Source organism: Gadus morhua, chromosome 4 (assembly GCF_902167405.1).
Source record: "Gadus morhua chromosome 4, gadMor3.0, whole genome shotgun sequence".
Taxonomy (NCBI): domain Eukaryota; kingdom Metazoa; phylum Chordata; class Actinopteri; order Gadiformes; family Gadidae; genus Gadus; species Gadus morhua.
The window spans coordinates 3,371,886-3,386,451 of NC_044051.1; the positions used below are offsets into that span (position 1 = coordinate 3,371,886).

Consider the following 14,566-nt stretch of genomic DNA (forward strand, 5'->3'; position numbering starts at 1 on the left):
TGAAACTAAGGCGGTTCACTTGGTAAATGTAGGGATATCAAGTTTTATCTTATGGTGATGGTGGACAAGATTGCTAGAATCAAGACAAATTAAAACCATGTACATTGATCCCAATTTTCAATTTATCCCCATGAGTGAGAAATGGACAATATTGAAGCATTACAATAACATATTTTTCTAAATGTGTCTTGACAATTTAATTGCTTAATGTTGGTTACATTACATCTATAACATTTCAGTATAATGTAGTTACAATAATCAACCCTTTCAAAGGGACATTTCAGTGTTAGGGTAAACAGCTAGTGTTGAAAAGGCAAATGAAGTGATCAATGAGTTGTGTTTGTGTCCAGGTCTCCAGCCTCCTATGGATGAGGAGAGAGAGGAGGGGGGTCCTACCTCTATAACCACTCTGTTTGGGGAACATGGCCGCCAGAGCAAAGCTAAGAGGTAAGAAGAGGATCTCACTGTCTGTGACTGGTGTCCCTCTCAGAGCTCAGCAGTGATACATCATGACTCCATCATTAGATCGGAATAAAAAATGTGTTTGTGTTGCGTTGTGTTGAAGCCTAGAGCAGCAGGAGAGAGCAGACTCACCTGGATCCAGCAGTGTCTCCATGGAGAGTGACTGCTCTACAGATTCACCCCTCAGCTCTATTGATGGAAATCAGTCTAAGGATTGATCAGAGATTATAAAATACAGCATCCATCAAACGTCCATGAATCCTGTTTCTTGTTTTTCTAGAATAGCCCAGCAGGAGAGAGCAGACTGCCCTAGACCCAACTGTGTCTCCATGGAGAGGGACAGCTCTACAATTGTACCCTTCAGCTTTAATGCTGGAAATCAGTTTATTGAGAAGAGGTAAGGATTGATCAGAGATTATAAAATACAGCATCCATCAAACGTCCATAAATCCTGTTTCTTGTTTTTCTAGAATAGTCCAGCAGGAGAGAGCAGGCTGCCCTGGACCCAGCTGTGTCTCCATGGAGACTGACTTGTCCATGGCTCAACATCCGGAATCAAAAGATGGAAATCCCCAACCTTCTAAGAAAAGGTGAGCACATTCAACAGCCGACATCCGCAAATCCTAATTTCCACATTTGGGCTGGACGATAACGGAAAAAATGGCTTACATGCCCTTTCTTTGTGATATATATTGTGGTGTCGAAAAATACAAGAATTCAGTAACAGGAGCACTCCCGGCGCACTCACACCAGGCAAGTTTGCCTGTTCCGTGCTGCAGGAAGATTCAGCACGATTCCCCCCCTCCCCACTCCCCCCGCTGGCCCGTGGTCGCACTGCTCCCAAAGGCCGTGGCCTGGGCACGATTGCACCTTCATACATACGTCATCACGTCGTAATACGATAAATACGTCATCACCAAGCGTCCTCGCCGCCATAACAACAATGGAGAACAACAACGTGAATGCTGTCGTCGGCCCAAATTTCAAGTAAACACTCGACTTCACTATCTGGACCTATAAAGAAAGAAGGACTACGTCATCCAGCTCACGTTGCGTATCCGCGCGTGTCACCTCATCAGCATCTGTACTTTGGCCACGGCACACCTCTCCCAAGTGTGCCGTGGCCAAGGGGCTGTTCCGCGCTGGAATACGGATGGCGTGGTCACACTAGCCAAACATTCTAGACTTTAGTATGCAAATGAGCTCGGGCACGGGGCCGCGGCCCTAGTGTGAGTGGCCCCTAAGGTGCCTAATTTTCAGGACACAGTTCTGGCCACTAACTTGTAGTTGATGTAACACTGCCCTGTGTATTACCTTAAATGTTACACATAGTTGAAATGAACTCCAGCAGTGGAAAGGAATAAGTAGCAGGGCCATTAGCCTTCGACGATATTGGGTTGATGTCAATCATCAAAACAGGAAGAACAATGGTAGGTGCTGCTGCATGCGCCAAAATGCAGACTAAAAAACGAAGCAACATCTTTGCTAGAGTAGAGTATTTATAAAGACTGTGCCTTACCGGTAGGTCCATGTTTAAAGGAAGTCCATGCAAGTCGATAACCAAATGTACCAGAGGTTGAGTACGTTTTGAAATTCACAGTTTATATAATTTATATTTATTAACATCTAGCAAGTGTATATCTAGCGAACGTTGACACGGATATGAAAGGAGTTGCATTTGTAAGTTAAAGACAAAATATTTTTTACACTTTAAGAATAAGAATTAGAATTACACTTTAAGCTCACTACGTTTTTTCCATTCTCTAGTTGATAATTTACTGCTCACCTAAATGTGGTGAAAAGGCTGATGCAGCTATGCTAATGCTGCATCAGCCTTGTATTGATTTGTGGTACCCATGTCGGCTCACTCATGTAAACAAGAAAAATCATGTATTAATTTACAAACTAGTGTCATCCAGGAATGCACTGTACAGAAAGTTGCAACCTGGGATGGATTGTGCGAAGTTAAAATAAATTAACAAACATATTTTCTTGCATGTGCATTTACACATTTTTTTACTTGCAAAAACGGGTGAAATGCTCACATTGTTGAGCCCTGTTTAAAAGAGGGGCTATTCTTCTAGATAAGTCATTGAAAATGAGGACCATGCAAGTTTTCCTTTTGTATCAAGCAGCAAACATTGTTGAGCATACCGGGATTAAGGTAAATTACCTGACATTGCGTGGTCTTGCAATGTGCGTGTGTGATGATGATGCCAAAATGGTAGATCTTGTAGTCCTGTTCCAGATGTTATTTGTTTTTCTAGAAAAGTCGAAGTGGAGATAGCAGAAGGGGAGATAGCAGAAGTGGAGATATCATGTGCCCCTGGTCCAAGCTGTGTCTTCGTGCGAGGTATGAGTGGTCCTCCTGAATTTAAAGATGGACGCCCCTCCGGAGACGAGAGGTAGAGTAGAGTTTCAAACAGATAACAAAAACAGACCAGTTGGTTGTTTCAGACTCTACTGATGTGTATAAGTTATGGAAAATACAACATATCCTTGTGTGTGTGTGTGTGTGTGTGTGTGTGTGTGTGTGTGTGTGTGTGTGTGTGGGTGTGTGTGTGTGTGTGTGTGTGTGTGTCTGTGTCTGTGTGTGTGTGTGTGTGTGTGTGTGTGTGTGTGTGTGTGTGTGTGTGTGTGTGCGTGTGTGTGTGTGTGTGTGTGTGTGTGTGTGTGTGTGTGTGTGTGTTCTCAACAGACCACTCCAGGAGAGGTCAAAGGTTACCAGTGCTCAGTCTGCAGAGCAGCATCAAGCAGACCGGATCAAGGTGTGTAAATGTCCACCAAGACTTTAGTTCGACATGGACATTAGAAAGCATCTCTTGTGGTGCTAATAGTCTCCAGGCTTCCCTCTATTGACCAGCAAGACGTGAATCTAAGACAGATGCTTCTGACGTCCTTGGTTACTTCAGAGTAAAGTTCTCCTTGATGTTTGTTCTGTTCCAGAGGGCTGAGGAGCACACACACGCTTTTCTAGACAAGGAGCTGAAGAAGCTCTCCAAGGATCTCTTCCTACATTACCCACAATGCTCAGAGAGTGAGAGGGAGGAGGTGGATGGTAAGATGGAGGAGCAGAGGAGGCGCGCCATAGAGGGAGTGGTGGACATCACAAAGCTCTGCCTGATGGAGATGAACCAGCAGGAACTGGCCGACACACTGAGGGGCGGTAAGAGACTTTCAAAAAGAGAAAATAGACTCTTATTTGAGTCATCGCATTAAACCCGCTCCATATTTGATCAACGGTTTTGATTGGCCCGACCCGCGCTAGGTCTGCTGTAAATCTATGTGAACAGGAGTAGCTGACGCGTATGGCAGAGCCAATTAAAAACTAGCACTCAGATTGGTCCGGTTCACAGGCCTAAAGGAACGACGCCTCATTTGGAGTGACTCCCCATATTACCTTTTTTATATTTATATTCATTATTTGACGTAACCTTTCTTTATTTCCCCTTATCATTTTCACAATTCATCTTAAATCTAAAGCAAAGTAACGCAGCATTGAGGCAGTTCTCTCTTTCTGGGGAAGTTGATCAACGTGATTGAAACAAAACAGTCCGAAAGCCTGAAAAGATTATCTTGTGAGCCCATAACCCTCAAAAAAGTTGTCCTGTGCTGGGTTTCATGTTTTTCCGGCCTTTTTGGTGAAGATTTATGTTTGGAACAACACAAATATATGAACATACATGCATAATATTGTTTTTTAATGTGTTGTTTAACTTAATAAAACCAATGCTTTCTAGGAATGGTCTCTGCTAGCACTTCCGGGTCTGAAGAGAACTTCTCATGTCCCATCTGTCTGGATGTGTTCAACAGCCCAGTCTCCACACCATGTGGACACAACTTCTGCAGAACCTGTATTACAACATTCTGGGATGACAAAGTCCAGTACAAATGTCCAGTTTGCAACGAGCTCTTTCCCACACGACCTGATATACAGGACAATACCCTCTTATCAGAGATGGTTGATCAGTTTAGAAGGTCTGTACGAGTTAAAGAGCAGCCTTGTGTTGAACCTGAAGTTCCCTGTGACATCTGTACTGGGACCCAGCTGAAGGCCGTGAAGTCCTGCCTAGTGTGTTTTATCTCATACTGCCAAACCCACCTGGAGCCACATCAGAGAGTCACAGTTTTGAAGCGCCATGAGCTGGTCGAGCCTATGGACCGTCTGGCAGAGAAGATGTGTAAGAAACACAACCAACCTCTGGAGCTCTTCTGCCAGACTGAACAGGTGTGTGTGTGTCAGTTATGCACAGTGACAGACCACAAGTCCCATCCTGTTGTACCTCTGAAGGATGAATATGAAGTGAAGATGGCCCAGCTGGGCGAGATCGAGTCTGAAGTTCAGCAGACGATCCAGGAGAGACAACGAAACATTGAGGAGATCAAGGCCAGAGAGGCACGCTGCAAAGCAGACGCGGCCAATCAGATCTCCCCTGGTGTCCAGGCCCTCAATGCCCTGAAGGACTGCATTGTAGATGGCCTGGAAGACCTAGACCAGATGGTTAAAGAGACACTAAAATCCACAGAAGAACAAGTTTCAGGCCTAGTCAAAGAGCTGGAGCAGGAAATAGAGGATATAAGGTCAGAGATGAAGCAGCTCTCACACATTGAAGACCCCCTCCACTTCCTCCAGACGTTGAGAACCCTGAATAATCGTCAAGCCACCAGGGACTGGACAACGGTGGAGATCCATTGTCCGTCAATGTTAATGTCCTTCATAGACAACCTGAAAGAGCTGAAGAAAACGCTGAACAGAAGCATGAATGGAGTGCCTGACACAGAGTCAGTTCTAAAGAGATGTAGGTACTTTTACAGGGGATACTTTCGGGGTTGTTTCATATAGAACAAATTAACTGAAAAAGGTTGGCAAACTAATATGAGTCGATTAACTACGTAACTTCATAATTAATGAAAAAGATTCAGAAATGGAATGTGGGAAAAAAATGAAAGTCCACTAATTACCAATGTGGCACAGTGCTACTTGTACATTGTTTGCAGAGAAATATGATATTATTACTGTTAGGCTGATGCTGTTCATGATCATTTTAATAATGATAAACCAAACGTTTGTTGAGTGAAGGTGTAAACACGGCATACTAATAGACATGCCTTCCATATTATTGAATTGACAAATCTTTGATGAATGATCTTATTAGTGTTTTTTGTATGGTTCAGCAGCCTAATTATGTCTTGTTCCTTCAGATGCCTGTTGCCTTCAACTGGATGGCTACACAGCCCACAACAAACTCTCTTTTTCTAAGCGCAACAGAATGGTGACAAGGGATAGAGAGAATCTGTCATTCTGTGATCGCCCAGAGAGATTTGACTACTTGCACCAGGTGTTGTGTAGAGAGGGTCTGACTGGCCGCAGATACTGGGTGGTAGAGTGGGAAAGAAGTGCTGAGATAGGAGTGACATACAGAGGAATCCCAAGGAAAGGAAATGAAGGGAGTCTTGCATTGCACAACCAGGCCTGGTGTCTTTATTGTCGGGATGATCGCTACACCGCCTGTCACAACGGTAGTAAGACACGCATATATCTCCACCCCGCTGGCTCTACCAGAGTAGGAGTGTATCTGGACCAGACTGCTGGCACTCTGTCCTTCTACAGATTCGCCCCATCTGGGGAAGATGACTCAGACAGACTGAAACACATCCATACCTTCCAGTCCACATTCACAGAGGCGCTCCATCCTGCGTTTGGAATATGTGGGGATGGTTCCTCTGTGCATCTGTTTTAGCGTACATATACATGTACGTGCGCACACACACACACACACACACACACACACACACACACACACACACACACACACACACACACACACACACACACACACACACACACACCATTAAAAAAAAAATGCATAGATAAATTGCAAAGACATGTGCAGATATATTAATTATAATATATCATCAAAATATTGCGACAAGTTCTGGTAGTATATCTTGGTAGTTCAGATACTGTATTCCAGCTGTTGGAATACAGTATCTCTCTGTATTCCAACAGCTGGGCTGTGTTACTTAGCGGTCAGAGGTCAAATTAAATGGGTAGTAAATGAAACTACAAATACTTTTTCCTTTAAGGTCTTCCATATGATTCACTGACTAAGCAGAGGTTACAAAGATCTATTTTAAATTTTGATATTTATTTTTAATTTGATTGTGTATGCATCTTTTTTAACTACAGTATACTAGAGTATTTCTTTTTTTTACCAATGCTAATGGGTTCTTCAATCAGTTTTACTTTTGATAAGCCATACATTGACCCTGATTTAAATCAGATTTACTACGTCTATGGGATAGCTGAGTTCCTTAACAGTTAGTAGTCCTATAGTACCAAAGGACCGTAGCACCACATCTGATGAGTAGGCTACCTGGGTCAAGATCTGATGGCAATAGCGTAGAAGAGCAAATATATAGAAGTTTTAGCACAGGTAGGTTTAGACAAAATCCCCAAATAATTCAATAAATCCAATGCAAACCAACCAAACATTTACAATGTAGGCTTTATAAAACACAAACGGGTAGATATCTTGAGAATCCATTGTACTATTTTGACACTTCTATTCGAAGGTCAGGGTGAATATACTTGAATGACACCAAGCCAGACAATCACAATTGCGCCATGTTCCGCTATATGGCACACAGATTAAGAATGTGTATTCGGATTCAAGGCAATTAACCTATTCCCTCTAAAACCCTCTCTCAGCTAGTGTGCATACATTGTAAACACCATGTTTATTTGCAAAATGGTGCAAAGACACTGGATTTTCCATTTAAGGTGTTAGTCAAAGAGTGATATGGGAAGGAGTGTGGAAATCAGTGGAGCCTCAGGTTTCATATGATAGATGGTTTGTGAAGATCAAATGATCGCAAATGATGAAAGATAGCAATTTCTGTGCATGTGCAGTTATGAAATACATAACCTTTTGTTAGATGTGTTTATATTGTTTCGGGTCAGAATTGTCTTTCACTTGGTGAACAAAGGTTATGATAGACAAAAAGTGGAGAATCTTATCTTTGTAGGGGTGTGTCTGCTCTTCATGTGTTTCAAGGCCTTCAAAGGTCTTTGCAATTGGGCTGCGGAGAGACTTTGCCCGGACACGGGTCATTTCGGGATCAAGAGGTTAGACTGAATATTGATTCCTTGTGTTTTGTTGTGAACACGGCAGCAGAACATGTTCAGTTACTAAAGAAACGTGCACACCTGTCCTGTTTATGATTTGTAATTTCTGGTACTTCTATTATTTTAGTCACCGTCTGTGCACATAAGGAACAATTTATTATTTTTATTTAACAAAATCATAATAAACCATTCAGTGGATCAAATTGAGTGTTCTGATTTTTCCTGTGATATTAGTAGAAATCCTCCAAGCTTAGGAGATGCACACACACAGTTCAAGCATACATAAATACATGCACACACACACTCACTGTGTGTGTGTGTGTGTGTGTGTGTATGTGCGTGTGACACATAGACACTGACTCTAGCTTGCACGCATGTTGACACACACAGACACCGACTGTAGCTTGCACACATGGTGACACACACACACACACACACACACACACTGAGTGACACACAGACACTGACACTTACTCTAGCTTGCGCACAGTGACACACGCACACTCACACAAACACAGAGACGAAGACCGAGAGAGAGAGAGGACAGATGGAGAGAGAGAGGGACATATAGTGAGACAGACAGACAGAGAGAGAGACAGTGAGACAGAGAGAGAGACAGATAAGAAAGAGAGAGACAGATAAGAAAGAGAGAAACACGAGAGACAGAGCGGGACGAGAGATAGAGAGGACAGAGACAAGAGAGAGAAAAAAATCTGGGTGTTGATGAGATAAAATATGCAACCGCCCTATCCATATTTGAACACGAACCAGACAAACACGTCTACTTTAGTGAGCCAGGGCTAAAAATACTGACATAATTAAATTGACCACTAGGGGCCAACAAAAGTCCGGTTCCTCACTGCGAGCCAATGCCCCCCTGTGGTGCACCAAGGGCCCCTGCTAATAGCATACCAGACCCTTCACACCTTCACACAACCTGGTGATGAACACGCATGATATGGGCTGTGGACCACACAGGGCGTGTGCGTTTGTGTGTGTGTATGTGTGTCTGCTCCAGTTGATCTACTAGAATGACACTCTCAAACTTGTGTTTGAATATCAAGAGTTGATCAAAGACAAACTAATAGCCTGACTAGTCTTTCTTGACCCCACTGTGAATGTTAATGCAAATGTTTGGGTATAAAACATATATAGACTTGGAAACAGCTGATGGACTTGGGAGAACAAATTTAAAATGGTGACTTTGTGAACACAAGTGTGTTTTTGTCTACTTTTTGTATTAAAGTAATATTCTTATTTCAGTGGTTTCCATTTGAGTTATTAAAAGGCCTATTCTGTAGATTGCAATAAAAACAAATCCAGTTGCCTGCGACGACGAATCAACATCAGGTGCCACCTCTGGCCAGCGGAACCCGACGGGCCTTTGTGACATCACGGCCTCTATATAAGACCCCGCTCCTCAGGCCAGTCCTCAGTGGTGATCAGAGAGCAACGAAGAGCAGCCAAATCAATAACCAGTGACAGCAACAAACTGCGAGATCCACGATGGGGAAGAAGAGACGCATCAAGAGGCAGGAGGGAGACCAGGAGACCCTGTGTGGGGACTCCTCGTCGTCCCCCGGAGAACATCGTCCGGCACAGGTGAGGAAGGAGAGGACACGCACGCCGACCGCACACGCACACTTTGAGTCTGCAGACGCACATTTGTGTTCTGTAAAAACTTGTGGTTGAACATGATTATATTAAGTTAGAGTCCAATTGACTTTCTTTAAAGAAGTGCAGGCAACACACACCCACACACATACACTCACACACACACACACACCCCCCCCCACACACACACACACACACACACTCAAATACACACACACACACACGATTGTACATATTTAAAATCAGTGCGTTATAAAAAATATTTATGATATATATATGATATTTAAATATGTTTATGTATGTTTTTCTTGAACTTATTCTATTGGAAAATACATTAAAATTATTGATTTATGCTTCAGCATATTTTTGCCATTTCCAAAAGAATGTATACCCAAACATTCCGTCCCCGTGACGACGTCCCCGTGACGACGTCGCCGCGGCGCCTCTGGCCAGCGGAACGCGGTGGCCCTCTGACATCACGGGGCCACGATCCTCTCTATAAGATAATAATAATAACCTTTATTTATGAAGTGCTTTTCTACACAGAGCTACAAAGTGCTTTACAGATAAAAAGAAAGAAAGCAAAACAACCAAACAAAAATTAATGTCTAAGAATAATTGTATCACAGGTCTTTTTTTTTTTTTTTTTTACAATTATAAAACAAAAAATACAATAAATGAAAAGTGTACCAGGCAAAACATAGAAAATAACAATTAACTTGAATAAACTCTTTAAAGGCTTTGCGGTACAGGTGAGTCTATTAAGGAGGGACTTAAAAGATGTCACCGAATCAGCTAACCTTATTTTCTCAGGCGATGCATTCCAAAGCTTTGGGGCTAACACAGAAAAAGACGCGACCCCTTTAGCAGCGAGCCGGGACTCAGGAAGAGTGAGTCAAATACAAGTCACCGCTCCTCAGTGCCGTGCTCAGTGGTGATCAGAGAGCGGAGCGAAGAGCGTTACCTGGTGATCAGAGAGCGAGCACAGCGGCCAGTGAGCCAAGTTAGCAAAGAGCGAGGGAACTATGGCGAAGAGAGGGGCGAGGAAACATTAACGGTGACGATCTCCTCCGACAGGAGGAAGAGGCCACCCCCGATCCGGACTCCTCCTCCCCCTCTCCGGACCCCCCCCTGCCCCGTCAGGTCTCCACCTCGTCTCGAAACAAAGAACGTCTGAGACAGGTGAGGACGGAGAGGACACCAACACGGACACGGAGTGACTGAGGCGTCTTTGTGTTTCCTGTCGTGGGTCTTCAGGGTCGGTTCGTGTTTGACCCGAAGAGTTCCTGATGCCGTGTGTTTGTGTCCTAGGTGGTGATCAGGTGGATGGAGGCGAATGAGGAGGAGGATGACCCGGACCAAGGCCAGACCCCCCTGGACCGAGACCAGACCACCCCGGACGAAGACCAGACCGCCCCGGACCAAGGCCAGACCCCCCCGGACCAGGGCCAGACCGCCCCGGACGAAACCCAGACCGCCCCGGACCAGGGCCAGACCGCCCCGGACGAAGGCCAGACCACCCCGGACCAGGGCCAGACCACCCCGGACCAGGACCAGACCGCCCCGGGCCAGGGCCAGACCACCCCGGACGAAACCCAGACCGCCCCGGACCAGGGCCAGACCGCCCCGGACCAGGGCCAGACCGCACCGGACGAAACCCAGACCGCCCCGGACCAAGACCAGACCGCCGATGAACCTGGTGAGTTCGGGCATTGTTGTTTTTACCTGCTTGCGTGTGTGTGTGTGTGTAGCTGCTTGTATGTGTGTGCATGTGTGCGTGTGTGCGTGTGCATGTGTGCGTGCATGCGTGTAAGTGTGTGTGCGTGTTATACGTCAGAATAATCACAAAACACTGACTGAGCGACTCTCACACTCAGCGTCACTAACACAGACCCCATAGCAGCAACAAACACACAGCAGCCACTATGGTCGTCACTAAACACAGTTCTGTCGTTCATTTCTGACAGAACCCCAACACCAGGGAGAAGGCTCAGGCCCTTTGGTGGCCTGGCTGCCTCAGACCGCAGACGGGCCCCCCAGGAAGGACCTGGCCCAGGTCGAGGGGAACCTTAAGGTCCGGGTGAAGGGGGTCAGGAAGCTGAGGGCGAAAAAAGAAACCATGGACCCAGGCCAGACCGCCCAGGACCCAAACCAGCTCCCCAATGTGCCTGGTGAGCTGGCTGCATTGTGTTTACCTGCTTGTGTGTGTGTTTACCTGCTTGTGTGTGTGTGTTTACCTGCTTGTGTGTGTGTGTTTACCTGCTTGTGTGTGTGTTTACCTGCTTGTGTGTGTGTGTTTACCTGCTTGTGTGTGTGTGTTTACCTGCTTGTGTGTGTGTTTACCTGCTTGTGTGTGTGTTTACCTGCTTGTGTGTGTGTGTTTACCTGCTTGTGTGTGTGTTTACCAGACAGCCCCCCCACAAAGCCCCTGGCCCAGGTCATGGGGAACTTGAGGTTCGGGCTGAAGGGCTTCAAAAAGCTGAGGGTTAAACCAGCATCCACCTCCCGGCTTGATGAGGAGAAGCCTTTGGGCCAACCTTCAGGCCGGAGCCCCTTGCCTGGCCAGACCGCCCCGGACCGAGGCCAGACCGCCCCGGACCCAAGCCAGACCGCCCCGGACCCAAGCCAGACCGCCCCGGACCGAGGCCAGACCGCACTGGACCCAAGCCAGACCGCCCCGGACCCAAGCCAGATCCCAGAGGAACCTGGTGAGTTTGCGCATTGTTGTTTTTACCTGTTTGTCTGTGTGTTTACCTGCTTGCGTCTGTGAGTGTGTGTGTGTGTGTGTGTGTGTGTGTGTGTGTGTGTGTGTGTGTGTGTGTGTGTGTGTGTGTGTGTGTGTGTGTGGCTGTTGTAGGTGTGTGTGTGTAGCTGCTTGTATGTGTGTGTGTAGCTGCTTGTATGTGTGTGCGCGCAACTGCTTGTGTGTGCGAGCATGTGTGTGTGTTTGCACGCGTGTGTGCGTGTGCATGTGTGCGTGTGCATGTGTGCGTGCGTGCAAGTGTGTGTGCGTGTTATACGTCAGAATAATCACAAAACACTGACTGAGCGACTCTCACACTCAGCGTCACTAACACAGACCCCATAGCAGCAACAAACACACAGCAGCCACTATGGTCGTCACTAAACACAGTTCTGTCGTTCATTTCTGACAGAACCCCAACACCAGGGAGAAGGCTCAGGCCCTTTCGTGGCCTGGCTGCATCAGACCGCAGACGGGCCCCCCAGGAAGGACCTGGCCCAGGTCGTGGGGAACCTGAAGGTCCGGGTGAAGGGGGTCAGGAAGCTGAGGGTGAAAACAGAAACCATGGACCCAGGCCAGACCCCCCAGGACCCAAACCAGCTCCCCAATGTGCCTGGTGAGCTGGCTGCATTGTGTTTACCTGCTTGTGTGTGTGTTTACCTGCTTGTGTGTGTTTACCTGCTTGTGTGTGTGCGTTTACCTGCTTGTGTGTGTTTACCTGCTTGTGTGTGTGTGTTTACCTGCTTGTGTGTGTGTTTACCTGCTTGTGTGTGTTTACCTGCTTGTGTGTGTGTGTTTACCTGCTTGTGTGTGTGTGTTTACCTGCTTGTGTGTGTGTTTACCAGACAGCCCCCCCACAAAGGCCCTGGCCCAGGTCATGGGGAACCTCAGGTTCCGGGTGAAGGGCCTCAAAAAGAAGAGGGTTCAAGCACCAACCACCTCCCGGCTCGATGAGGAGAAGCCTTTGGGCCACCCATCAGGCCGGAGCCCCTTCCCTGGCCAGACCGCCCCGGACCCAAGCCAGACCGCCCCGGACCCAAGCCAGACCGCCCCGGACCCAAGCCAGACCGCCCCGGACCCAAGCCAGACCGCCCCGGACCCAAGCCAGATTCCCGAGGAACCTGGTGAGTTCGCTGCATTGTTGTTTTTACCTCCTTGCGTGTGTGTTTACCTGTGTGTGTCTACCTGCTTGTGTGTGTGTGTGTGTGTGTGTGTGTGTGTGTGTGTGTGTGTGTGTGTGTGTGTGTGTGGTTTGCATTTATCCTTTGAGTTTTATACGTCACCATAATCAGGAAACATTGACTGAGCGACTCTCTCACCGTCTCTGACAGCAGACAGGGCCCCGACAAAGGACCTGTCGAGGAACATGAGGGTCCGGGGGAGGGCACCAAGAAAGAAGAGGGTCAAAACTGATACCACCGCCCTGACGGAGCAGGAGGAGGAGAAGCCTTTGGGCCGGCCTTCACGCCAGAACCCCTTTAGGCGCATCAAGATGGCCTGGTCCGACCCAAAGGCCGTCATCACCACCGACGCCCCCCCGAACACCCCTGAGCATCAGGATGTGGTCATCGAGGCCGAGGAGGAGGGGGAAGCCACAGCTCAGGCTGAGGGGACGGGCCTCAGGCCCCGGGTCAATAAGTGGCTGAACCGTAGAATGAAGGAAATGTCCACATTCGCGGCCCGGTTCCAGTGTGGCTCGTGTGTGCACTAAGAAAAAAAAAAAAGAAAGAAAAGAAAATAGCATATAAAAACCCAAAAAAAATAACTGCAAGATAAAATGTATAACGGCGCCACTGTACAGACAAAGTATGCACGTCAAACATCTGATGGTGCCCGACCAAGTCCACATCGATGTGAAGTCACACAGGAGGGAAACCCCAGCTTTGTCTAAGCCCGGGTGAATTTAAACAAAGTAATGAAACATCTGATGGGACTCAACCAAGTCCTCATCGATGTTGCTTCACACTGAGGTGTGTCATACTTTGTTTAAATTCACCTACGCTAGGACAAAGCTGGGGTTTCACTCCAGTGGGATGTCACATCGATGTGGACCTGGGCAGGACTTATCCGATGTTTGACGTCCATACTTTGTCTGGGCCCAGGTGAATTGAAACAAAGTATGTACGTCAAACAACTGAAGTGACCCGACCAGGTCGACATCGATGTGACATCCCACAGGAGTGAAACCCCAGCTTTGTCTGAGCCCGGGTGAATTTAAACAAAGTATTCAAACATCTGATGGTACTCAACCAAGTCCTCATCGGTGTTACATCACACTGCGGTGTGTAATACTTTGTTTAAATTCACCTGCGCTTGGACCCAGCTGCGGCTTCTCTCCAGTGTGATGTCACATCGACGTGGACATGGTCGGGTCCCATCCGATGTTGGACGTATACACTTTGTTTCAATTCGCCTGGGCCCAACTGCAATTCATGGATGTAAAAACAAATAAAAATGTTTGCCGAAATCTTCGTCCTCGTGTCTGTTTATATATGTATATACTCAATGGCAGACGCACACTCTTTGACACACACGTGTGTGAGCATGCGTACACACAACAGCAGGTGGTGGAAGAACAAAAAACAGTTTGAACATTGGTTATCGGTTATCTGCGCCAC

At 46.8% G+C, this 14,566-nt stretch overlaps 1 protein-coding gene and 1 long non-coding RNA gene across 2 annotated transcripts; both read left to right on the top strand.

Annotated features, from left to right (window-relative positions):
• The first annotated feature begins 2,815 nt into the window (after positions 1 to 2,815).
• On the top strand, positions 2,816 to 3,434 carry LOC115541626 (uncharacterized). The gene is made up of 3 exons (XR_003976394.1): positions 2,816 to 2,867; positions 3,161 to 3,230; positions 3,409 to 3,434. It is a non-coding gene; the product is annotated as an uncharacterized LOC115541626 (long non-coding RNA).
• Positions 3,435 to 10,643: 7,209 nt separating this feature from the next.
• Positions 10,644 to 14,381, top strand: LOC115542494 (proline-rich receptor-like protein kinase PERK10). Its single transcript, XM_030354771.1, has 6 exons — positions 10,644 to 10,904; positions 11,173 to 11,376; positions 11,614 to 11,913; positions 12,361 to 12,564; positions 12,794 to 13,072; positions 13,283 to 14,381. Exons 2-6 carry the CDS (start codon positions 11,325 to 11,327, stop codon positions 13,657 to 13,659), a joined length of 1,212 nt encoding a protein of 403 aa, XP_030210631.1. The 5' UTR covers positions 10,644 to 10,904; positions 11,173 to 11,324; the 3' UTR covers positions 13,660 to 14,381.
• The last annotated feature ends 185 nt before the right edge of the window (positions 14,382 to 14,566 follow it).